Source organism: Grampus griseus (genome assembly GCF_964374135.1).
Source record: "Grampus griseus genome assembly, chromosome: 15".
Classification (NCBI taxonomy): Eukaryota; Metazoa; Chordata; class Mammalia; order Artiodactyla; family Delphinidae; genus Grampus; species Grampus griseus.
This window is the reverse complement of record NC_139009.1, coordinates 19,951,684-19,979,045: the sequence shown is the minus strand read 5'-3', so window position 1 is coordinate 19,979,045 and position 27,362 is coordinate 19,951,684. Positions and strand designations below refer to the sequence as shown.

The following is a 27,362-nucleotide window of genomic DNA, read 5'->3' as shown; positions in this document are numbered from 1 at the left end:
ACTGAGAAGTTGGGGGACAAAGAAGTACCACTCACAAAAGCCCTTTACCATTGCTTCAAAAAAAGAGCTCAAAAAAAAAAAAAAAAAAAAAAACCCAAAATTCCAAAGGAAAGGAAACTACTCCCTAGAATTTGCAAAATCAAAACAATTTCTACCACATCAGACCATAGTTTTACAACTCAGTAACTGTGAAGAGGCTATGTAGCCACTACTGATAGGCGGGCATAAAGTCTGGAAACACAGGTGACTATACATAATGATATCACAGCAATAACATATTCAATGTGCAGTTGTGCAAAATTGCAGTGAATGTGGTGCGTTAACAAAACCTCTGAAAATCCATGTATTTGTGATGCATTACCTCTGACGATTCGTGTTTCTGACTTTTGATGAATAAACCTGAACCTTTTGCACACCCCACAAGTAATCAAGGGGGCTCAGATCTGCCAGGAGTGTAACCCATACCATATGGCCCTATCATCCAACTTGGTTTTGGAAATAATCACCTAACCAGCCCTTCACCACTCAGGCTTTACAGAGCGGTACATCATCCTGTTGGAACCACTTCAGGCACCCTTGCCCGAGCTCAAGAGCAGGCATTAAATCATTTACCAAAGTCAAATATGTCAAACATTTGCCTATGTTTCTAGACTGTATACCTGGGTAGAGGAGTTACACTGTCAAAGAAACATTGACCAGATGAACTATATCCAGAAGACTACACTCAAGGTAGTAGGAGAAGGGAAACCACATCTCCCAAGCAGAAGCAGAATCAGCAGGGACATTCAGTTGAGGAGAAGAAAAAAAACCCAAGCAAGGACATGAAGCTACCTGCATATAAGTAAAACAACAACAACAGAAAATGAGGGTAGATTTATTCCACGATGCTTATAGGAAAGTAATTTGCGGGCCGGCATAAAACATAATTTTCTAACAATCAGAGCTAGGAGATGTATCTCGTCACTCTCTCTGCCTACTTTCCAAGTCTTATACGACTCCCTGAATTCATATCCTATGTTCCAACCAAGCTTTTCCCCAAAGAGGTCCTTGCTCTCGTAACTAACTCCTGATTTTGCATTTGCTGTTCCTTTTGCCTAGAATGCCATTTATACACTACCTGAATTGGCTTGTACTCTTCCTTCAAGATTCTCTGAGCAAGGGTCACCTCCTTTAAGAAGCCTCTTTGACTCACCCATCTATGTATCTTCCCCAAGAGCCTATGCTTATAGCCTTCACAGCACTTTCTCACTACATTACAATAAACTGTTCTTTTTATCTCCAGTGCCTAGCACAGGCAGTCAAAGTTTTTTGACTGCTGAAGTGCCTGAAGAGAACAGCTGTTTTGTAACAGAATGGTGACTGGGTCACGAGACTACTATGGCTTTAAAAACTGTAATTCTATTTTAATATTATCTTTGTAATGAGGAAGTGTATTTTTAAGTCTCTATTCATAATACACACAAATAACTCTATTTCAGGCTTTTCTATTGAGAGTACACAAATATAAAAGATCACTAGTAAACACATATAGCACACAGTTACCAGAAAAGAAGAATTTGCAGCTGTCACTGTGCCATAGGGCTTGATGAATGCAGGTTTTAGTTTGGCCATTTGCTCCAAGGAGGAAGGACGAATGCCATTATCTTGAGTAACTGTATCTTTTCCTATAAAAATATGAAGTTTTTAACTCTAAGGCACAACAAGCTTTATATATCTTCTCCAGAGAAATACACTTTAAAAATTACAAGAACAAATAAAATGTAAACCACAGATATTCACTAAAAAGAAAGCCTTTTATAGTTATCAAGGTATTACCAAATTTGAAAATAAATTCTTAAGACTTCTGGGAAATAATCTAAATGATTTAACATTAGAAAGGATACCCTATTTTCTTAAGATATTCATTCACATTTGGCTCTTGTATACAGAAGAGATATGAATGAAGAATTTTAAAAACAGGCATGCACATAAGAACTAAAACATATCTGCAAGATCTAAAGGAGACATAAAAATTTCTCTTTTTAGAAGTTTTACCAGGGACTTCCCTGGTGGTCAAGTGGTAAAGAATCCACCTTCTAATGCAGGGGACACGCATTCCAGCCCTGGTCAGGGAACTAAGATCCTACGTGCCTTGGGACAACGAAGCCTGAGCACCACAACTACTTAGCTCGCGCGCCTCAACGAGAGAGCCTGTGTGCCGCAAACTACGGGGCCCACGCGCCCTGGAACCTGCGCACCACAACTACAGAGCCCACACACCCTGGAGCCCGTGCACCACAACTAGAGAGAAAAAACCTGCACACCACAACTAGAGATAAGCCTGCGCGCCGCAACGAGGAGCCCACATGCCTCAACAAAGATTCCGCGTGCTGCAACTAAGACCTGACACAGCCAAAAATAAATACATAAATAAATAATAAAATAAAATCTTAAAAAAAAAGTTTACCTACTGTTACAACAAGGATTGAAACTTGAGTCCATGTTTAAGAATAAAGGCTGAGTGTTTTGGAAAGAGAACCGTCATATTTACTGGAAAGTCACTCGGGGTCTTTGGAGTTTTAGAAGAAATCCAGAACTCCCTAACAAGTATCAAGAGCATTAAGAGATTCTCCCCTACAAAGTGAAGCAAACTGTTTTACCCGGTACTTTGAAGGGCACGACATCAGAAAGGAGTCCTTCATCCTGTGCCTTTTTGGCCAGGCTGTGTGAGCGCAATGCATACTCATCCTGTTCCAGCCGAGAAATAGCAAAGGCGGCAGCCAGTCGGTCTGCAGAGTGGCCCATGGTCTCATTGGTGGAGAACTCGGCCACTGCTGGAAGCTGGGAAACGAGATATTCAGGACCAGACACACTGTTATCAGGTGCTATACCACACCTAGGGTTATTTGGGAAAGTTAAAGTCTACTATCAATCAAGACCAAGACAAGGGAAGTTCCTTCTGAGCAGGGCATCTCTAAAAAGGGCTTACAAATTCAAACCTTCGAACCACTATTTTTTCTTTCTTTCCATCTTGACCAAATAATTAACCCTTCCCTGTAACTAACAGAATCTGCAACTGCTAGAGCATAACTGAACCGATGCTGTCTCCCCTAAGTCTAAATCTCTGCAATGGGATGCTTTGGCAACACAAGTCTTTATGTAAGCGTTCACAATTCTCACCTCGGGTGACAGGAAATTCAATCTGAATTTAGAGATTAAAGACAGTCGCTGACCCAGCGTCTTGGCCTTATTGAGATCCAGCATCATCTTCCTCATTTTCCTTGAGTGGCGAATAGGGACGTCAGACATTAACTCTACACCGCCTGCCACGACCACGTCACACTGGCCGGAAGCAATCAAGTTGACAGCTACAGGGCACAGGGCACAGGTACATGAGCACCTCTTGTATAGATAAACAGGCCATTGGTAATTTAAGCTGCTTTTCCTTTTTTTAAATTTAGGCTTCTTGATTTAAAAATTGTATGATAGTTACTAGCATTGTACAACATGTGTAATTAAGGTTTTTAACTCTTCAGAGGGATTAGGGTAAGTTTTTGAAATGACTAAAAATACATTCAACGCACTGGAGAAAAACAAGTTTCATTCAGGCTGTATGGACATCAACTTCCGGAAGTATCCACTGGACCAACTCTCAAACAAATCGTATTCTAAACCAGAACTTTTGGCATATTTTATATGCTCCCAGCTTTAGTTTCCATAATGACTTTTTTCCTATAAAGAGAATTTCAATTTCTACTAGAAGCTAGAGAAATTCTGGCTTTTAGATAGCAGACAGCCCCTTTCCCTCTTTATGGCCACTGGCAAGTATTGTGTCACTTTACCCAGAAGCGGTCCCATGCTGCGTGGAGTGGAGAATGCCCCCATCCCTGCCTCTGGCTTTATCCCCTGCCACCCCTTAGGTGGCAACCTGGACTTGATGTCACTAAGAGAGCACATGATGACCGTATCTTTCACGTTTCCTGTCTTTTCACAATAAGGGTTGATGCTACAAAATGTCCCACAGATTTGCTACGTTTTTTAGGAGAATTTTTAACTAATTATAAAAATGCCTAGATGTGGGGAAAAAGTAGAGGAGAAGAGTTGTATCACCTAAAGCAGTGACTTATCACTGTGACAATGGTAGAGGGAGGAAGGCCACAATCTTCGTGGGGGAGTATCATATTAGAATCACCTAACTAAAATCTAGCAGGTTATAAACTTCTCATGCCTCAAATCTGGAAATATCCCTCCAACAAACAATCCCTGAGATAGCCAGCCACACTACTGATGGAGAAACTACAAGAATGGTTGTGGTCCTCAGGTACGGAGGGCAGGAAAAAGGGTTGAGAACTACTGTCAAAAATCAAAAACTTTTGGGCTTCCCTGGTGGCACAGTGGTTGAGAGTCCGCCTGCGGACGCAGGGGACACGGGTTCGTGCCCCGGTCGGGGAAGATCCCACATGCCGCGGAGCGGCTGGGCCCGTGAGCCATGGCCGCTGAGCCTGCACGTCCAGAGCCTGTGCTCCACAACGGGAGAGGCCACAACAGTGAGAGGACCGCGTACCGCAAAAAAAACAAAAATGAAAACAAAAACAAAAAATTTAAACATTACCTTATTTTTTGAAACACACAGATCATTTATTTCTGTTAAGAGTAGTTTTTAAAGATCATATAAAAGACAAAAAGAACCAACATGTACCTTCTGCGGTCAAAAAAACATACCTGTGGTCATGGCTTGGTTGGAAGAGATGCAAGCCATGGTGACAGTGTGAGCAGGAGTCCTGTCAGAGAAGCCAGCTCCAAGGGCAGCCTTCAGGAAACAGTGAATGAAAGCATCACTTAGGAAGGCAGTGCTACATGTAAATGGTGCTTTAAGCGATACTTCACTGTATGGTACATCAGGAAAGGATTTGAGGTCAATAATCCATAGAGTAATATTTAAAATAAAACTAAGCACATCACAGAAATGGTTTACTAATTTTTTGTCTAGCCATTAACTGACAAGCACTCTGCCAAGTTCCTTGTAGCCATTTTCTAGTGTGGTATACAAGCCTACAACAGTCTTGCAGTTCACCTAATTTCTTAGCAATGCTTTTCTCAGAGCTTTAAGGACATTAATATGTAATTTGATTTTAACTTGTTTAAATTTGCAAGTAAACCTAAAGTAAACCTGCTAGACACAATTGAGGGAATGATGACCTATATCATGGTGTGGGGCTCTCATGATCTATGTTCCTGCAGTTATAAGGCTTAGTAGTAAAGCAAAGTCATCAAACATGAAACTCATTTCTGAAGAACTGACTCATCATGAACAGATTCCCACACAGGTCCCTGCCTGCTTACACGCGTCTCTACTTTCACTGACTGCCTGATATTTCAGACAGCACACCATGATCCAACGCAAAGAGGAACTGGAAAACACGCCAAACACGCAAGAGTTCAAGTTGATGAAAGAAATTTTGGAAAACTGCCTGAGCCTCAAGTGAACCTCTGATAAATAAGGGTTAGACCGGTTAACAACTGGAAATGAGAAAACTGGTCAGGATGATGACACAAGAGGTGCTTCAAAAGAGAGTAATTTGAGGGGCCTTGAGAAAAACTGAGGCCCTCCTTTAATCTAAAAATGGACATGAGGACATCTATTATTTTATTATACTATTTATTGAGTAAATTATGCTGCCAAAAAAACAATGAATGCCTGATTCCATTTTTGTTTATGTAAGTAACTAATGCATAGGTGCAAAAATAAAATACTTACTTTTATAATATTAAATTTTCACTTTAAAAACAAAGCTCTCAACAGCTCATCTCCCCCACCATCATTTACTATGAAATTCTGGTTCCTATTAAGGGAATTAATTTTTAGTGGCCTTTTTCTCAAACTATTTATCCTCAGAATACAAGATTTTCTATAATTTGGTAAGGTTAACATGTTTCCAAAGCTGAGATTAAAGGGTTCTGCTTCTTAACTGATTTTTGTCTTCATACTTATACTACCTATACTAGTTACTGCATTTACCACCATTCACCATAATCCATAGGGACAGAAATGTGTTACAGTAGTGTACATGCAACATGACCTTACTCTGGTCTTTCCAGTGAGGCCTGATACTAAGTGCCCAACACTCTGTTGAAAACTACCCACTGGCAAGTGCACCTCAGCCTCTCAATGTAAACCAACCCAGAAGGAAGAGAGAGGCAAGTCTCCAAGGGAAAGGGGAGGAGAGCTTCCCAGTAGGGCAAGTGTAAAGGGCACTGAGGTTGTAATGGCCTGATCCTCACGTGGTCCTTTCTAGCCTGTGTCACACCCTTGGCCCCAGATGACTCTCAAGATTGAAGGAACTTTAAATAGAAGTGGTTGATGGTGAACCTTGTCTACATGTTTCTATTTAAAGTCTGAATAGCTCTCAAGGCAAGCTTAGGCTCTAGATAGTACAATGAGGGGAAAGGAGGAAAATGCCTCTTAGTTAAGTTGGAGAGCAGGGAAGTATGCTGAGGCCTTTCAGTGAAGTCAGGTTCATGGGAACTCAGCAGCAGAAGCCTTTCAGGATTTCATTATTACACTATTAATACAGACAACAGGTGCTTAAAGTTTTCTAGCTGGTAGTCACAGTAGCCTTTAGGTTACAAAACAACTATAGAGAGACATACTTATAATATATCCCCTCAATTTAGCCTTTAGTATTAGTACAGGGCTGGGAGAGGGAATCTACCACATGTCAATCAATAGCTGAGATTTGCATATGGACATAAAATTTCCAGAAAAAAATTTAGAAAAAAAAGCATTATGGCTTTAGTGTTGGGATAGAACAGAAATATAGAGAAAACTGAAACAGATTTAATATTTACTTTTTAAGCACTCTTACAAGAGTCACTTTGTTTTTTTCAGAATATAAAAGTTGAAAATGTTGATATACTCATGAAGTTGTCATATTTGATACATTTAGAAGTGTGAAGATCCAGGAAAAACAAAAAAATCAGGACAGGGAAAAAAAACCCTCTTCCTGTTCTTTTTTTTTTTTCGTGGTACGTGGGCCTCTCACTGTTGTGGCCTCTCCCGTTGTGGAGCACAGGCTCCGGACACGCAGGCTCAGTGGCCATGGCTCATGGGCCCAGCCGCTCCACGGCATGTGGGATCTTCCCGGACCGGGGCAAGAACCTGCGTCCCCTGCATCGGCAGGCAGACTCTCAACTATTCTCAACAGGAAGCCCCTCTCTTCCTGTTCTTAATTCTTTCCTGCCTCCCTTACAATATACAGTAGCTGATTATGGCGGACTTCGGTAACACCAGGCCTTGAGCAGTCTTAACATATACTAATGAGTAAAAAGGGGGGACAAAACAAATACTTTCAGTCCTGCTCGTTTCCCCTTCTCTTGGCTGACAGTGGTGAAAGTTACTGACCTTCCAACTATACTGAACACAATAATATGGCAAGCACAAACCAGAAATAAAGAAAATGCTTAGCACACTGAAATGTGCTTTGGAGCCAACTTTACCCAAATAGCCACTTTTGAATTGAAACAAAGCCCAGAAAATGTTTTTGGACTATTCATTATGAAATGCCTGTAGAACGTGCTGCAGAAGTTCCAAGGCCTGTCATATCTCAGCCGCCCAATAAACACTACATGGCGCTTTGCCAACTAGGGTAAAAGTAAACACCTGTGAAATAGTTAAAAAAAGAAACTGCCCTATGTGTCATCTAGTCAAAGGGAAAAAATGAATAAGCAAGGCTGCCTCCAACAAAAACCGTGTTATGAAATAAGTTCTTTATAAAATGTTGAAATTTTAAGTTAGAGGCCACAATATCTAGCATTACTAAAAGTCACATCAACCATACTTTGCCATAATCTCTATTTTCCTAAGAGAAAACAAACTAAAATATCACAAACCAGCTTAAATAATTGATTTGGTATACAGTATAAATATGTTCTAGTATAGTGTACATCATTTGATTTATACTATAATTCTTTGAAATATAAAATAATTCAAGTAGTAAAATCACATTTAAGTCAAATATAACTTTAATGAATTTTAAAAACTTTTAAAGAGTAAATTCTATTAATTAAAACTCAAATTGATTCTCCTATCAATCTTTAAACAATACAAAGTTTGTTTTACTCACCTCTCTAGCCACATTGCTTGTTTTCACTTCCTGTATAACTGTGCCGAAGATGATATAATCAACAACATCCTTTGGGACACTGGTCCGATGCAACAAACCCCTGCCAGCAGAAGTCCAAAGCAAAGAAACATTTCACACATTCAAGATAGTGCCATAGATCATCACATAAAGCACTACAGTTAACTTTGGTTAAAAGGTTAACTTTGGATTTAAGAGTAGAGACTGGATCTTTTCCTTAATTTGACAAGCATGTGGCGCCTTATCAAAGAAATTAAAGTCTAATTTAAAAAGTCAACCTCTGATGCTCAATTTAAATAGGAAGAATCATAAATAATTTGGAATATAATCTATAAAAGTTTTAAATCACTATGTTGTACCCCTGAAACTAACATAAGATTATAAATCAACTATACCCCAATAAAAAAATTAAAAAAAAATAATTTGAAATAGGATAAAACAGATACATAAACCAAAGTTTTCAGTCAAAAATCAAAGAGGGAGCTTCCCTGGTGGTGCAGTGGTTAGGACTCTGAGCTCCCAATGCAGTGGGCCCGGGTTCGATCCCTGGTTAGGACACTAGATCCCACATGTGTGCTGCAACCAAGAGTTCGCATGCAACAACTAAGGAGCCCGCCTGCTGCAACTAAGACCTGGTGCAACCAAATAAATATTTTTAAAAAAAGAAGAAAAGAGAAACAAATAGAAAATTAAAGAGTAAAATTCCAGTTATGTTAAATTTGAAATATCAATATAAACACAATTTAAATAACATATTTTTCTAGTTCTGATCACGGATAGAGACTAGAAGCAATAACACTCCAGTAGGAATGAGCACATCTTGAACTCAGACTTGGTTTCTAAATGCCATTTACTAGCAAAGGTATTAACTTTTCTTTTTAAATTAATTAATTAATTATTTTTGGTTGCATTGGGTCTCTGTTGCTGTGTGCGGGCTTTCTCTAGTTGCGGCGAGCAGGGGCTACTATTTGTTGCGGTGCGGAGGCTTCTCACTGAGGTGGCTTCTCTTGTTGCAGAGCACGGGCTCTAGGCGTGCGGGCTTCAGTAGTTGTGGCTCGCGGGCTCTAGAGCGCAGGCTCAGTAGCTGTGGCACACGAGCCTTGTTGCTCTGCAGCATGCGGGATCTTCCTGGACCAGTGCTCGAACTCGTGTCTCCTGCATTGGCAGGCGGATTCTTAACCACTGTGCCACCATGGAAGCCCTAAAGGTATTAACTTTTTAAACAATGACTGAGGCCAGGTCTAAGGCAAGAAAAGTACAAAGTGAACCTCTCTGATCTTTTTTTGTGCCAAAAATAAGAAAGCACTCAAAGATTAATGGGACCATAGCAAAAACAGGAACAAGGGTGTACACATTTGACAAAATTCATAAAACTATATACTTAAAAATATGTGCATTTTATTGTATGCAAATTACACTCAAAAAACAATATTATACTAAAAAACAAAAGGGCCATAGAAGCCAACTTGAAGGAACTCCCACAGATAAACTATGGGATAATCTGAGCTTCAAAAAGAACAGTGACCAAGCTTGGCTTTAACACAATTAATAAATAAAAATTTATAAGTCCACATCACTTAAAAAAAAAAAAAAAGGAAAGCTGTTCTTTACAGAAAAATACCAACCAATAAATATAGGAGGAATAAAAGAATGATCAAAGTCATAATTTTGTAATCTCTAATGTAATAACTGTAATAATGTAATAACTGTAATGTAATACAGTTAACTGTATAACTGTATACATAACTGTATAACTGTATATATAACTGTAACTGTAATGTAATAACTGTAATAATCCAGGCAAAAATTGTCAATGAATGCTAAGATCATTTGGTCAAAGGTTGTTGGGGAACAAGATGTTTACATGGTGTTAAGATATCACTTTACAGGTGACTTACTAATTGCAAAGGAAAAAAATACACCTTTATAATCAAGAGATCTAGTGGTCTGATCACCATGACCGAGTGATTAGATTTAACATTACACATCATGCGCCTCTTAACATGATGCAATACCCATGCACTTGACCTATGAAGCATTCTTACCAAAAAATGTTTAACCTGAATCTAATCAAGCTTAGAGATCTAACTTCCAGTTTACAGGAAGTTCAGAGGAAAGTTAAATATTACTACAAAGAAACATCCAGAATGTGGGACATTCTACAGGCCAGCTGGCCTGGTCTTTTCAAAAAGTCACTCTCATGGCGGGTGAAGTGCAGGGACATCCTAAATTAAAAGAGACCAAAGAGACATGTTCATTTGTAATATGAACTTTGACCAGGTCCTGGTTTGGAAAAAAAAAAAAAAATTAAAAGAAAGGGCATTCTTGGAACAAGTGTAGGGGATTTGACTATGAACTGGTTACTAGAAGTTATCATACAATCATTACCATCTTAGCTATGGTAATGGTATTGTGGATAACAGAGAAGGTCCTCATTCTTAGGAGTACTAGCTGAAGAATTTAAGGCTGAAGTATCAAGATGCCTGAAACAATGTCAAATGCTTCAAACCATATAGCTATAGAAAACATGGCAAAATAATAACACTTATTAATGCTAAGTGAGGGGTATTTAGGTGTTCACTTTCAATTTTATTGTACAGTTGACATCTTTTAAGACAGAAAGTTGAGGAAAAACCTGTAAATCTCCAGCCTGGGACCATAATCAGAAACAGCACCATTATCAGGAATGGGAAAGTAAGCTGGCTTCAGGGAAAAGATAATTTTTATTTTTTACATGCTGAGCTTGAGATACCTAAGAAAACAGGTCAAATTTAGAGATTTGGAAGTCCTCTACATAAAAAAATAAAGATTAAGTAGATGAGATTTTTAGGGAAAAGCATGCATACAGAGAAATGCAAAGTTCTAAGGACTAAAACTTACAAAATACCTTTAAAAACGAGATAGAAGAAAGGATCCAGTTTTTTAAGAAGTAGAAAAGAAACAGTCAGAAAATGGAAGGAAAACCGTAATGGCGTAACATGAAGTCAAAGGAAGACAGTTTCAAGTACAGCTGACAATGTCAAATGCTACAGAAGACAAAGTCATTGAGGTCTGAGAAAACATTGGTGCGTTTAGTGATACAGTCATTATTAAGAGAAGCTTCCAAAGTATAGTTACTGTAGAGCAATGGGAATGGAAGCAATTATGGGATTAAGGAGAATAAATGGATAGTAAGAAAAGAAAAGCAACTGCTGCTTTCATTCATTCTTAGAGGTTGGCAGGAAGAGAACAAACAGAACAAGATGGGCAAAAAGGTGCAAAGAAGGGTTTTTTCAAACTATGAAAGACCTGTAGCTGCTTAAAGACACAAAGGCAAAGCATCAATGAAAGATAATGCCTTACATGTTGACTCTCATCAAATTATTCTTCCATCTCAATCTCATGCAACCACATCTAATTTTACATTTTTATTTGGTTTGCACAGGAACCTTCAGGTCTCATTCTAGGCTTTTTTCTAGATAAATAACCACATCCCCATCCCACCAGGGATACCAAAATCTGAGGATGCTCATGTCCGTTAAATAAAATGGCAGAGTACAGTTGGTCCTCTGTATACACAGGTTCTGCATCTGTATTTGCATTATTTGTTCAGCTATCCTCGTACAGTATGAAGTTTCTAAGATAATCATCAAATATATGTATTGTATTTAGCCTGATCAATGTAGGACTAGCCTGATCAATCTAGCCCTACATTGTTTACAACCAGCAGCTAGCTACAGTACTCATCAAGGAATACTGTCATGCCAGGAAATAGTCACGCCTACAGAATAAAGGTCGCTGACATTCACCAGCTGCTTGAATTTGTGTAGCACATGTGGCTAAAATGAAGAATCAATGAATCCGGTAAAATCTACTGTTTTTTCTCACCACATAAAAGTTAACATATCTTAGATATGGAAATTCCATTAAACATGCTATTTCAAGTGTAAAAACTGGAGAGAAGTACTTTTAATGAAGTAAGAACTAAAATGAAACTGCATTTACTTACGAAAGCGCTGCTCTAGCCAAATCATGTGGCATCAGGTCTTTATATCTGGGGAAAGAAAATAATTTAAACCAAAAGCCTAGAGCTTTAATAAAAAATGTTTTTCATTCTGTTTGAAATACCTAAAGAAATAATCTAACATATGATGCTATAAATGCACTTAACATCATTCCAAATGAAGAAATAGTGTGACTTTGCTATTTGTCAGCCTTAAAAATCTGGCAAGCCTTGACTCCTTTTGAGCTGGCTAAGAAGCGAACAAGAATCTTGCCTACTGTCGTATTGTTCAGCATGACACATGTTAAATATTTAACATTTAATATTTTATTTAATAAAATATTTTTATTTAAACCCCACCTTTTAAGTTCTCCTTTATTTTATTTATCTTTATTTTTTTTGCAGTACGCGGGCCTCTCACTGTTGTGGCCTCTCCCGTTGCGGAGCACAGGCTCCGGACGCGCAGGCTCAGCGGCCATGGCTCACGGGCCCAGCCGCTCCGCGGCATGTGGGATCTTCCTGGACTGGGGCATGAACCCATGTCCCCTGCATCGGCAGGCGGACTCTCAACCACTGCCCTTTATTTTTAAGTCAAAGATTTAACCATTGGATTAAATAAGAATATTCATTCTTTAAATTCCTAAAAATTAAAACCTAAAAAATCCAAAAATGTTTTTATTTTTACTCTGAATCACAGAAGAATCATCAGTAGTTTTAAAAATCTTTCATAGGTAAAACCAGTTCCCTCAAATTTAGAGCAGAATAACTTGGGAAAAAGTTGTGTGTCAATTTTAAAATGTCTGAATCTATGAGTTCAATAATTATTTAGCATTTTTACAATCTTTATTCTCATGCTCCTATACCCCTCTCTACCAGGATGCGTGATAGACTCCCAAATGTCACTGCTGCAGTGTACTCCTAGGAGTGCTTCCAAAGTGCTTTCTACCTGTAAGAAAAACTTGGTTTTTCAAATATCACTCAAGTTGAAAGCAAAGCTTCTTCAAATCAAACAGAAAAAGATCTTTTTCTACCTAGAAAATGATCTTCTATTATAGAAGACTCATTTGTCACCTCAATCATAAGATTAATAATATGACTTAACTATTTGTCTTCTTTATAAATTCTTCCTTCTATATTATTTTTTGGTCACTTTTGTTCTGTACATGAATATTACCTTAAAATTTTTATTCTTTCTTCTCTATTAATTATATTCTCTTACGTTACTCAATGCTCTTCTCTGTGTCACTAAATTACTCATGAACTTTATCTTCTTTCTCAATTAGGATCCTAAATTAAACTAGAACACAATAATAAAACACAACAAAAGGAATAAACCCTATGCTAATGTGAATATCTCAAACTTCACGCAAATACCAATTATCAAAGCAAATGTTTAAATAATGTAAGTATAGTTGAGCGTGTTTGTATTTTTTTTAACAGCTAGTAAAACAGTCGGAATCAAACTTCTACACAGTATACAAACAGCCCTTACAAAAAAATGGTCTTCCTAGCCAAGAACTTTTCTCTTGATGGAACTTTCTTTTCCTACCCTGTTACTGCTGAGTACAAGGAGGATCCCCTCTCATCACTTCTCTGCTGCTAAAGCTACAGATTCTTACTCTTACTGCTGTTGTGTCAGTACAGGAAAGTTATAATACTATATTGAGAGAAGAGGGTGAATGAAGAAACTTCACCAGCATTCACTTATATAAGAAAAATACTCTCTAGGTTCTAAACCATCGTTTAAAAATGAACGTTTATTGTTTGTGTACGTATGCGCGTGCACACGTACACACACACAGGTCTGTATCTTCCACAAACGGTGCCATTATACACACTGCTCTGAACCTTGCTTTTTACACCTAACATATCTTCAAGATCTTCCCATATTAGTACAGAAAGGTCTTGTTATTTTTAGCAGATGCCTGGCATTCCCTAGCAATATTTTTAAGTTAGTAACTGTTAGTTCAAAATACAAACAATAGAACAATCTAAACAGAATAGAACCAATGTTTCATTTAGTTTGCACCTAGTTCCCAAAGCCCATCGTCAACTTTTGGACAGCCTGGGCCTCACTTGGGGACGAAAAAGGAGGAGAAAAGTCTAGGGAGAATAGCAGTTTGGTTCTGGGGAACTTGGGGGCTGGTCTAGGATCATTCTTATTCCATTTATTTGGGGTTGTGCTGTACCAGGGTTTGGACCAGTCCATCAACTCCAATTCTGATAATTTCCAGGAAACCAAAGCCACAGACTAAAGGCCCTTCAGAATGCCCATGGGCCCACATCCTCCATATTCAAACTTCTGAAGAGGCACAGAAACAACGTACAGTACTTATCTTCAGATGAGGAAAGGATATCTCTGTTAGAAGCAAACTATCTGGTCCCACACTAGGTTTTTAAAATATGATTGGTTCAATCTAACACTACATGAGGCTTACTCAGCAGAATGGATAAAAAACAAATTTTGTCACATTATTTCACCACTGGCTTGACTTATTCTGTATTAATTTCATGAAAATGTTTTTCATATATTAGTCCACTAGCAATAGTATTACCTACTGGGTTACACTGACAAAGATCCCTTTTGAAAGTGCCTTAAAAAAAGGAATAAATAAAGTACATGGGGTGATGGATGTGTTAATTAACTCGACTGTGGTAATCATTTCACAATGTATATACATATATATATACAGTTTTTTAATATGTATATATATACACATATATATATACATATATATATATATACAGTTATTATTTGTTAACCACACCTCAATACAGCTGGAGAGAAAAAAGAAAAAGACAGAAAGAAAGAACATGTAGCAAAATCATTTCATACTTACGAAGTGCCTGACAGCAAAAATGGAGTGCGGACACCATCCACCACCACAATGTTCCTCAGGTTGGGTTTGGCTAAGGTTCGCTTCGATTTCGCCTGGACAGCTTTAAGAGAAAGTTCAAAGAACAATTAACTAAAATATATGAAGTCAGGGATTTCCCTAGCAGTCCAATGGTTAAGATTTCACCTTCCAATGCAGGGGGTGCGGGTTGGATCCCTGTCAGGGAGCTACGATCCCACATACCTCGGGGACAAAAAAACCACAAAAACATAAAACAGAAGCAGTATTGTAACAAATTCGATAAACACTTTAAAAATGGTCCACATCAAAAAAATTTAAAAAAAAAAAAATATATGAAGTCAAATGACTTTTTACATTTTTTTTTTTTTTTGCGGTACGCGAGCCTCTCACTGCTGTGGCCTCTCCCGTCGCGGAGCACAGGCTCCGGACGCGCAGGCCCAGCGACCACGGCTCACGGGCCCAGCCGCTCCGCAGCATGTGGGATCCTCCCGGACCGGGACACGAACCCGTGTCCCCTGCATTGGCAGGCGGACTCCCAACCACTACGCCACCGGGGAAGCCCACTTTTTACATTTTTAAAGACAGACATTCTAAGAAGAATTATATCATTCAATGCCAAGTTGCATTTGTCATTTACCAAACCACTTCAACTAAAAAAAAAAAAAAAGATTAAGAAATTAACTAGCATTTACAAATTTCCAAAAAATATTTAAATACAGAGATTATACCTAATGATAAGGTTGTTTATGCCATTAACAAATTGCTTTTTGGGTTTTTTTTTAATCAAATGTTTGACAATCTATTCCACTGAAAGCAATCAATTAAGTCTGCCCCTAATATTAGAAGTTACAATGACTGATATCGTTTAGTCTTCATATAGCTTAATATTCTTGCTTTTCTATGTAGAAATAAAGGCATTTGGTTGGTGACTACTGCCATTCTACAAAAACCCAGAATGCTTCCTGAATTCTGGCTCAATTTGTCTAGTTATTTTCTAACATCAAAAGAGCAACCTTGGGGCTTCCCTGGTGGCGCAGTGGTTAGGAATTCGCCTGCCAATGCAGGGGACATGGGTTCAAGCCCTGGCCCGGGAAGATCCCACATACCGCGAAGCAACTAAGCCCGTGCACCACAACTACTGAGCCCACACGCCTACAGCCCGCGAGCCGCAACTACTGAAGCCCGTGCTCTGCAATAAGAAGCCTGTGCACCGCAACAAAGAGTAGCCCCCGCTCGCCACAACTAGAGAAAGCCCGTGCGCAGCAACAAAGACCCAACGCAGCCAAAAATAAATATATAAAATAAATTTTAAAAAAAGAGAGCAACCTTTCTCTAATGTTTTAATTAAAAAATAAAACATGAACATATCCCGGTGGTTAAAAGAAGAGAAAGATAAACATAACTAAAATATGGAGAGTAAAACTAAAGTTCCCTCTTTATGTCCTCTGCTGCCATGTAATTGCCTTCCCAGAGGTAGATACTGCTAATTTGGTGTATATACTTTACCACTTTTTTTCTTTTTATGCATGTACATGCACACACTTGTGTATTATGTTTACTTTTCTGACTTAACAATATAGCTGGAAGATCTCTGTGTTTGTGTATCTACATGTGTCTCATTCTTTTCTTATTGCCGTTAATGCTGAAATTCATCTCCTATCACCATTCCTTCATTACCAGAGATAAAGAAAAATCCTAAAGAATTGGTAATAAAATTTTAACAATCACCTTACCACACCCACTTATGTCATAGAGAGCTACTTATGATAAATATCGACAACCAACTTTAAGAAAATAGTAGTGAAAGCTAAGAGTCATGATAAAATGGGGTACAAAGATTCTCCTCGCAGCTCTAATTGGTGAAGGAGATACAGGCACGTGGAGATTATCAAGGAGACTGTAGCAAAAACAAGCCTGTAGTGCTAATGGCCAAAATAAAGGCAGTATCATTGTGAATGGAAAGGAAGGGACCAATACAAGAGATTTTATAAAGGAAGACTATGTATTTTGGTGACCAATCAGATATGGAAAGAAAGGAAAACAGGATTATAAAGGAAGCTTAGAGACTAAGAAAACCTAGTTATTCTACACAGAGTAAGAACTGGTTTTGGAAGAAAAGTGACCTCAATTTTAAACATGCTAACTTTGAGGTGATGGAGAGACACCCAGGTGGATATGTACATTTGACAGAGAGCTAGAAATGCAAAACTAAAGCTCCAAAGAGAAGTGAGGTGTAGCTGGGAGAGCCATGATATATATGCATTTTAGAATACAGAAGAGGCAGATGCCCCCTTGGTCTTGCCTGCCACTCCCTTACGTTGTACTCAATAAATCTCGCTTTCTACCCTCACTTCTGGCTTGGTAAATTCTTTCACCACCCATGTTGCCAGCCCCATTGCCACACTCTGTGGGCATTTTGATGGCCAGTACAGGGACCAGACCGCTCTCTCCTCTCTCTGCCTTTTCTGATCCGTCTTCCAACAGGTAGCGATCGGCCTGCTGACTCAGGGCAAATGGCCACGTCTGCTCCTTGGTGGGACCCAAAGGCCTCCAGGACGAGACTCCAACTTGCTCTCGCCCTAAGAGGTACATTCTGGAAATGGTCTTTTCTCCTCTTCAACACTGCCGATGGTCTGAGGTCCCTGGAGACCGGGGGACTGCGTATCCTGGCCAAGGCAACTCTTCAGCGGACCTAAAACCCAGTCCCATACCGACGAACCGTCCCTGCCTAATCGGGTGGCAATGTCCTTTGGCCCTAGCCTTGGTACTCCTCACTTCCAACGCCTGGTGCAGTCGGCAGCAGCGGCTTGGCGAATCCAGGCATGCTGTGAGATTCCCCTTCTCTTTCCATCCTCCCTTGAGGACCGTCCATCCTGATCCACCAACATTTCCAGGTACTTCAAGTGAGTCACTAAAAAAACGATTTCATTCCATCAAGCTACAAATGGTGACAAGACAAGGATTCCAACCACTAGAATCAATATAGTTGACTACTCTTGAACAGGCCTCCCCAAATTTCTATTCACACACTATCCCACAGCCCCAGAGCTGATCAGCAAAGCCAACTGGGACCCCACATCGCCCCTTCTCAGCAGAAGTAGCATGAGATGATATTGTCACCCAGATGTCAGTGATTTGACTTTGCTGATCTGTTGGGGGGAAATGTGGAGCTTAACAATACAACAGCCATCTTAGGCTGGGGAGGTCCTTTCAAGATAAGACAATCACACCCTCCCCCAATGGAAATTACCAACGGTCGCAAGCAGTTGGTATACCAGGAAGATTGAGCTATGACATATGTAGCCCTAACCACCATAAGGGTAGAACATTAATCCAAGCGTGACCAAAAGGGACCAAAATGAAGCCCAGTTTCTCTTCCCCCAGGGAAGACCCCCTCTTGGTCTCGCCCGCTGCTCCCTTGCAGTGTACTCAATAAATCTCGCTTTCTACCCTCAAAAAAAAAAACAAAAAACAAACAAACAAAAAAAACAGAAGAAAAGTAGAGACATATTTTGCAGTGCCTGCTCACCCATAGCCCCCTCTAAATGGAGTTGCCCTGCTTAGAGTCCCTGCAAAGGGGCAATCATAGACGTCATGTCCCTAAGCCCACACCCAAAGCTGGTTAGATTCAGGGTGGGTACTACCTGACTACCTGAAGTCAATCCATAGAGTGGCCAACCAGTAACCCACGTCATCTACCTACAAGTGATAAGCTGCATCTGATTCTCTCTCACAGGAATCTAAGCAAAGCATGGAGAAAAATACCAATTAGTTGAAGCTGAAAAAATGCCATGAGGAAGAACCAGGGTGATAATAAACTGAAATTATTTTTAAGTCAGAGTTATGGGGCAGCAAAAACCCTGAGCGAGCAAAGAAGCCAGCAAGAGGAGTGAAGAAGAATATATATAAAGAGAAGCAGGAAGGCCAGGAAAGTGACACACCATGTGGCCATGACTGAGACAAAGTGGCTGCCCCTAGAGCTGCTTGGTTCCTAATACCTCCCTAGCTGTAGTACTCAAGCCCTCTTCTCCCTAACTTGAGTGGGCCCCTTACTCACAATAAAAGACACTTGGTTTTGTGATCTCCCCACATTTAGAGGGCAGAGAGAAAATGTGGGACAGAGGGTGAACTTGAGAGGTGGTAGGAGACTGAGGAGAAAACAGTACATGAAAGCAAAGGCAGGAGAGTATCAAGGAGCAGAGGATGGTCAAATATTTCAACACTCAAGGAGAATGAGGACTGAAAAAAGGCCGCTAAGTCTGAAGATCTGCAGATTACTTGTCACTGACCTTGGAGGGAATAAAGTGATGAGAGGAAAAGTCAGATGACATACCATCACATCATTCCACTTTTTAAGAACTGACCGCATGTTCCTTTTACACACTTTCAGATAAAATTCAAATTCCTAACTCTTCCAACAAATTCCTTGCTTTACCTGGTTCCAACTGAATGATCCAAAAACATTCTCCACCACTTCTCAACATGTAGCAAGATGAGCAAGCCCCCAGTGCCTCACAGCCTTGACTTCATTGCACACCCCTTGCCTTCATTCATATACCCTCCCATCTGAGTGGCTCCTTTCTGTCCATCTAATCCTTACCTACCCTTAAGGCTTAGTTCACATTCCACCTCCTAAATAAAGCCTTCCCTGATAACTACAGCCACCTGTAGTTCCTGCCTCTTAACTTCTAGGGCAACCTATGGGGCAAAAATTGGCCAAACAATTTAGCATATTATAAAGTAATTAAAGTAATACTGGAAGTCACATTTAAAAATAATATTCATTATATATTGAACAGTCACCCAAAGGACTCTAATTCTGTTTCATGTGAACACTGGCTCCTAATCACATCAGAATTTTCTCAAAGGCTCTTTTTTATATATTCCACAGTGCTATGCGCACTCAGTAGCAATGTAGTATAAGAATCTGAATAGGGGGTTAAAATATCTGGGTGCTAGTCCCTGCTCTGCCAAAAATTTCTTATTTGCAAATATGGGAGCTAGATTAGATGACCTCAAGCACTCCTCCCAACTCCAAACCTAGTATTCTATGGCTGACATATACATTCTGTATTTCACATACATAATTAAAATCAAAGCAGAGGGCTTCCCTGGTGGCGCAGTGGTTAAGAATCCGCCTGCCAATGGAGGGGACACAGGTTCGATTCCTAGCCCAGGAAGATTCCACATGCCACGGAGGAACTAAGCCCATGTGCCACAACTACTGGGCCTGTGCTTAGAGCCCGTGAGCCACAACTATTGAGCCCGCATTCCACAACTACTGAAGCCCATGTGCCTAGAGCCTGTGCTCCGCAACGAGAAGCCACCAGAATGAGAAGCCCGCGCGCCGCAATGAAGAGCAGCCCCCCCTCGCCGCATCCAGAGAAAAGCCCACGCACAGCAACGAAGACCCAATGCAGCCAAAAAAAAAAAAAAAAAAATCAGGGCTTCCCTGGTGGCACAGTGATTAAGAATCCACCCGTCAATGCAGGGTACACGGGTTCAAGCCCTGGTCCAGGAAGATCCCACATGCCGCAGAGCAACTAAGCCTGTGTGCCACAACTACTGAGCCTGCGCTCTAGAGCCCACAAGCCACAACTACTGAGCCCACGTGCCACAATTACTGAAGCCCGTGTGCCTAGAGCCCGTGCTCTGCAACGAGAAGCCACTGCAATGAGAAGCCCACGCACCACAACGAAGAGGAGTCCCTGCTCACCGCAACTAGAGAAAGCCCGCGCACAGTAACGAAGATCCAACGCAGCCAAAAATAAATAAATAAATAAATAAACAAAAAAACCTTTCATTTAAAAAAAAATCAATCAAAGCAGAGAGATGACATGCCATATAGTATACCATTGTTTTATATATATGTATGTCTGTGGATATAGATATATAGATAAACAGATGGTCCTTGACTTTCCATGGTTCAACTTATGAATTTTTAACTTTAGGATGGTGCAAAAGCAATACACATTCAGTAGAAACCATACTTTGAATTCTGAATTTTCATTTTTTTCCCAGGCTAGCAGTAAGTGGTATGATACTCTCTCATGATGCTGGGCAGCAGTGAGCCATAGCTCCCAGTCAGTCACACAATCACAGGGGTAAACGACCAATACACTTACAACCATTCTATACTCATACAACCATTCTGTTTTTCACTTTCAGTACAATATGCAATAAATTACATGACAGTCAATACTTTATTATAAAATAGGCCTGTGTTAGATGATTTTGCCCAACGTGTTCTGAGCACGTTTAAGGTAGGCTAGGCTAAGCTATGATGTTTGGTAAATTAGATGTACTAAATGCATTTCTGACTTACAATATATTCTTTTTTTTTTTAACAAACTTATTCATTTATTTATTTATTTTTGGCTGCATTGGGTCTTCATTGCTGAGCATGGGCGTTTCTCTAGTTGTGACAAGTGGGGGCTACTCTTTGTTGTGGTGCGCAGGCTTCTCATTGCAGTGGCTTCTCTTGTTGCAGAGCACAGGTTCTAGGTGCATGGGCTTCAGTAGTTGTGGCACACGGGCTCAGTAGTTGTGGTTTGCAGGCTCTAGAGCACAGGCTCAGTAGTTGTGGCACACAGGCTTAGTTGCTCCGCGGCAGGTGGGATCTTCCCGGACCAAGGACCAAACCCATGTCCCCTGCATTGGCAGGCGGATTCTTAACCACTGTGCCACCAGGGAAGTCCTGACTTACAATATTTTCAACTTATGATGGATTTGTCAGGATGTAACCCTATTGTAAGTCAAGGAAGATGCATAGTATATACAGCCATCAAATAAGTCAAAATTTCCATCAGACACATTTCCAGTCAACCTGATGACTGGAAACATCAATAAACCTGTACCCCTCTATCCTAATTCCTTCATCCTAACAGCACCGTCAAGCATATTCACATGCAATTCACATGCAATCCAAGAGGAATTAGTTACAAAATTACTGCAACCTAAAACCTGTTCAGCATGGGTACATTCCCACTCCCTCCCCTCAAATCAGCTGGTTACATTCCTTTGTCTTATCATGTGCCCTCTTGCATCACTATCACCATCAACGTTAACAGAAATCGCTAGGACAGTGTTAGACACCAGGGACTCTAAAAGTCTTAAGTCTCAGAAGGGCTCACAACATAGTTGGGGAGACAGAAACACAAAACACTTTAAGAGCAATATGAAATAGAATACTCTATGTGCCACAAAAATGCATTCCCTCTGTTGGTATGCAATGTGACCTTCTTCTGGTTGGCAAAGAATCAGATCTATCTGTCTGACTGCAAAGTCCTGGGTGAACATTAGAATTAGGGAAAAGGTGAAATGAGATAGAAAGGAATTATTCTTTGTGAGCCTATACAAATCTATATTCTAATTAGAATTTAGAGGCCACAGAAAATATATTTGTTACATGGCAACGTGAAACTTTTCTAGGTGAGATTAGGCAACAGACCCCTGCTAATATACTTATGTAAAACAATATAAAAATATCATCTTGTACATATATATATATATATATATATATTTTTTTTTTTTGGCCGAGCCACGTGATATGTGGGATCTTAATTCCCCAACCAGAGATCGAACCCATACCCCCTGCAGTGGAAGCACAGAGTCCTAACCACTGGACCTCCAGGGAATTCCTACCTTGTACTTATATTGAGTTTACAGTTTTCAAAGTGCTATGAAATATCTTCATAACTACTTGAGGTTAACAAGACTAAAATTATTATTCTTTTTTAGATAAAGAAACTAAAGCACAGGGAAGTAAAGTGATCGGTTCAAGGCCAAACTGCCCTGAAAGAAGTAGAACTGGAACAGAGCAGAGGTCTTCTGAATCCTAGTAAGACGCTTTTTCTATTAAGCTATTATTCAAGTAGAAACACCATAATAAAACCAAAATCAGAAGTCATAGTCCATACAGGACCCAGGCAAGGAGAACCTGTCTGGGGATTTTTAGCGCTGGACAGTGAAGATACATACCTACAGTAGGTTCTGCAAAAGTATGTATTCAACAGTGAAGAAGTCTTTACCAAGGGTCTAAAAGACCATATAAAATCAACAAATTTCCTTCCTTTTTCATTTCATACTGACTGAACAACCTTCCGTTATTAACTGGTTCCACAGTCACACCTATTTCATGCACACATCCTCTTGCACATGGACTAAGAGGATATTCATTAACAGAGAAGCCTGTCACTGAAAGTTTGAAAAGTTACCTTTTGGCTCCACAGCAGTCTCCAGAGTGTTTGTACGCTAATCATCTCTAGGACTGACAGCCAGTAGCTGATTAAACTGACCAGTAAGGTTCATGGAACCTGCGTGACTCCATCAGGCTCCATATCCCAGAAAGCAGCCTCCTGTCAACATCCTCGAGCCCACCCTACACCATGTACTGTTGTTACTGATTGGTCCTATATTGTTTTAATTTAAAGGCAACAGTGATGTTCATGTTGCTCAACAAAAGGGAGAGTTAGCAAACTAGTTTTGGTTTTTATTCAAAATTCACAAATTTAGATTCTAGAATCTAACTTCTAAATCAGACTTTTTTTTTCTTTCTTTCTTTTTTTTACAAATTACTGTACCTGCGGCAGCTCGTAACTGGGAGGAACAGCTCAGAGGTCTCATAGCTGGAAGACAAAATAAAGTGTTTACAAAAAGCAGTACAATTCCATGTCTGTGCAAGATGCTTACACAACCAAATCTAATCTTAAAAAGAAAGAAATGAAACTTACAAAATCTGAGGGTCCATTGTGATGTACTGGGAAGATATTTTAAAGTGTAAGTCAAGAGGGAAGTCATTCTTAAATCTAAAAAGAGAAGAACAAAAAGACTTTCTGGGTTATTTGAACAATTTGTAGCTTAGAGTGTAGTCTATGATCTCTGATATCTCATCCATGACTACTATAAAATACTTTAAAATTTACTCTATTACCAACTACCATTCCTCTAATAATATAATAGCTACACTGACATAGTATACAAACCACTAATCTAAGCAGTAACCCATCTAATCCTCACAAGGACCTAAGAAGTACGCATGATTATTACACCCTTCGTAAGAGATGAGAAACGGAGGCATACAGGGATTGAAAGACTAGTAAGAGGCAGAGCTGTGATTTGAAGCCAGATAGTCTAGCTCCAGAGTTTACGCTTTTCTCTAGGGCCAAAGGAGTAGAGCCTGCTGGACATGATCATGAAGCTACCAATGTGAACTTCCTGATTTTGATGGTTGTATTGTGATTATGCAGAATGCCTTATGGAATGTTTGTATTTGAAGGGGATACACACTAAAGTATTCAGAGATAGTGCAGTATCACATCTTAACTGCTGTAAGAAAAAGAAGTTCATACACTGCACTTGCTACTTTTTTATAAGCTTGATATTATTTCAAAATAATAAAAATATAAACCCCTCTATGTTAAAATATATAAAATATATTAAATACTTCCCTAAATTCCCAAAAATGAGTTCCTACAAATCAGTAAGAAAAAAATTGGCAAAGGATATGAACAAACCGTTCACAGAAACAGAAATATCAATACAAATGGCTCTTAGATACATGAAAAGATGTTCAATCTCATTCATAAGGGAAATACAAATTAAAACGGCACCGAGGTATAATATTTGACTTAAGGGCTGGTATTCATCATGTGGGAGCCTGCACACACAGGCTCTCTCATACACTGCTGCTGAGGGTGTAAACTGATGGCACCTCCACAGGTGCATCACTATGGAGGGCAATTTGGCAATTATTGTAACTGTCAAAAAACTGCAACTGCACCTAACTTTTGATCAGTAATTCCACTTCCCTGAATTCTTATTTACATAGTTGGTCTGTGTAACAAAAGAATACATCAGCAATGATGAGATGTCACTTTCGAGATTAGGCTGTTAAGAGATCCTGCAGCTCCCGTCTTGGTCCGTCTCTCAGATCACTCGGTCTAGGGGAAGCCAGCTGGCACCTCAGGAGCAGCCCGATGAAGAGGCTCTGGTGATGAGGAACTGACACCTCCTGCCAACAGCCATGTGACTGAGCTTGGAAGTGAATCCTCTAGCGCAGACAAGCTTTCAGATGACTACAGCCCTCGCCAGCATTCTGACTGCAACCTCATGAGAAAGTCAAAGTCAGAACGACCCAGCTAATTTGCCCCCAAATTCCTGACCGTCAGAAACTGTATGAGATAATCAATTTTTACTGTTTTAAGCTGCTAAATTTTGGACTAATTTGTTACACAGCAACAGCCAATATAAAAGCCTTGTTTAACTTTTCTTAGGTCATCATTGACTAAAAACAGATGCCCTGTGGCTTCCAAAAAGAAAAAAAAACCACATTTACCAAATATATGGATTGGAAAGAGATGGAGGAGTCCAACCTCTAGGCTTACCAGCCTAGGTATACTCAAGGGACTCTGGCCCTGGAGACACAAATTGGCCCATGAGATGGGCACCACTTTTCCAGAAGCTACATTTGATGCCACTTGAGTCTGGAATATAAATCCCCATAAGTAAAGTTCCTCTTGAAATAAAATTCATGAAACTAGTCAAGAAAATATTGATTGAAAAAAAGGGGGACCTTGCTCTAACAGATATCAAAACTTTCTATAAAGTACCAGTAATTAAACAGTTCAATTCTGGCACAGTAATAAATGAAACTAATCAACAGAACAGGATGTAGCAAGTTCAGAAGCATACTCATGTGTATGAGCATTTAGTATGTAATAAAGATAACATTTCAAATAAGTGGGAGAAAGGTGAATTACTCAATAGATTTGTTGGGAAAATGGCTAACCATTTGAAAAAAAATTAGATCCATAGCTCACACTATAAGTACAAATTACAGATGCATTAATCTAAATATATATTTTTCTAGCTTACTACAAGAATATATCAGAGAATATTTTTATAATCTTGGGGAAAGGCTTCCAACATATGGTATAAAACCTAGAGGCCATAATGGAAAAGAATAACTAAAAGAACTGATTAAAGAAGCATTTAAAATATCTACATAGCAAAAGACACTAAAATAAAGTTAAAAGGCAAACAATGGATTCAGAGAAAGTATTTGTAACATGGAAAACAAAGGGCTAAATCCCATACTCCATAAAGAACTTCTACAAATTACAGGAAAAAGAGAAGCAATCTATAATGGAATCTGTGGTTTTCACCCCAATATCCATTTCACACCATTATGTAGTTGCCACATGTGGTTTACATGGGACTGAATCCAGCTCAACTCCAGGGTTTAAACCAATCAGAATAATCTCATTCTCTTTGGTTCAGGCAACCAAGGCCTAAAATAATGGTGCATGGTATTGCCTTGACCACTGGTATCGATTTAGGGATGGTCTTAGTCAGTCTGACATTCAAGTCTTCTGCCTGGAATTCTGGAACATACTCTTTCCTTCTGAGGCTTGGCATGGCTAGAGCAGTTTGCAAACATGATAAAAGCTAGTTTAAGGGTAGAGCTGGTCTCAAAGGAGGACAGAGCTGAAAATTCAGAAAAAAGAAACTAGAGCCCTGATTGAATCGTATCTGAAACCCACCCTCCCACTGTGCTTTTCCGTTCTGTGAGTCAACAAATCCCCTTTATTAAGCCAATTTAAGTTTAATTTTCTGTTATTTGCAGCTGGAAGGCTCCTTCCTGAAACATGACCAAAAGGAAAAATGAGCAATTCACAGAAGAAAAAAAATGTCAAATAAATAAAAATTTAAATGTTCAACCTCACTAACAATAAAATTTTTTTTTAATTAAAACAAGGTCATTTTGGGGTTATTAAGTGGCAAAAATTAAAAATATGGTTAGCACACAATTCTTGTGAGAATGGATTTATTTAAGCACTTCCATATACAGTTGATAAAAGTATAATTGGTAAGGCCTTTTTGGGAGGCAATTTTTATTTCTCTCTCAGATTCTGAATTGTGAATTTCTGAGCCTAGTAATTCTTCTTATTGGTCTTTAAGCAACAGAAATATTCAAGTTGTATATGTAGCAATCATAGATCTCTAGCCAATAGAAATACTCAAGATGTAGATGCATACAGGAGGAAATGGTTAAATAAATTATAATATTACAAACATACCATGGAATACTGTTCAGCAGTTTGTAAAGGAAAATGAAACATAATGACATACATGTATATAATGACATGCAAAGATGTCCACAACATATATTAAATGAAAAAGCAGACTGCAGAATAATATATATATAGTAAGACTCCATTTTATGACAGAAAGAGACGAAAATCCATAAAGCTGAATCTATATATGGAAGAGATAAAGAGGGACTGTCATTTTATATTCTTCTGTCTTCTTAAAATTTTTTTTACAATGAGCATCTTATTTTTAATGTACAGTATAATTCTAGTTTTATAGAAAATCTGCATATACTAGTATCTTGATAGA

At 39.3% G+C, this 27,362-nt stretch overlaps 1 protein-coding gene across 2 annotated transcripts in view; it reads right to left on the bottom strand.

Annotated features, from left to right (window-relative positions):
• HADHB (hydroxyacyl-CoA dehydrogenase trifunctional multienzyme complex subunit beta) overlaps positions 1–27,362 on the bottom strand; it is a 36,308-nt gene that overhangs the window by 6,541 nt on the left and 2,405 nt on the right. For both annotated transcript variants that reach the window (XM_082671718.1, XM_082671717.1), the window contains exons 2-10: positions 23,693–23,767; positions 23,543–23,587; positions 14,943–15,042; positions 12,109–12,153; positions 8,103–8,202; positions 4,702–4,789; positions 3,160–3,347; positions 2,640–2,820; positions 1,543–1,664 (exon numbers count right to left, since the gene is read on the bottom strand). In XM_082671718.1, the coding sequence (XP_082527844.1) occupies positions 1,543–1,664; positions 2,640–2,820; positions 3,160–3,347; positions 4,702–4,789; positions 8,103–8,202; positions 12,109–12,153; positions 14,943–15,042; positions 23,543–23,587; positions 23,693–23,759 (936 nt within the window). In that variant the 5' untranslated portion in view covers positions 23,760–23,767. The remainder of the gene's footprint in view (positions 1–1,542; positions 1,665–2,639; positions 2,821–3,159; positions 3,348–4,701; positions 4,790–8,102; positions 8,203–12,108; positions 12,154–14,942; positions 15,043–23,542; positions 23,588–23,692; positions 23,768–27,362) is intronic.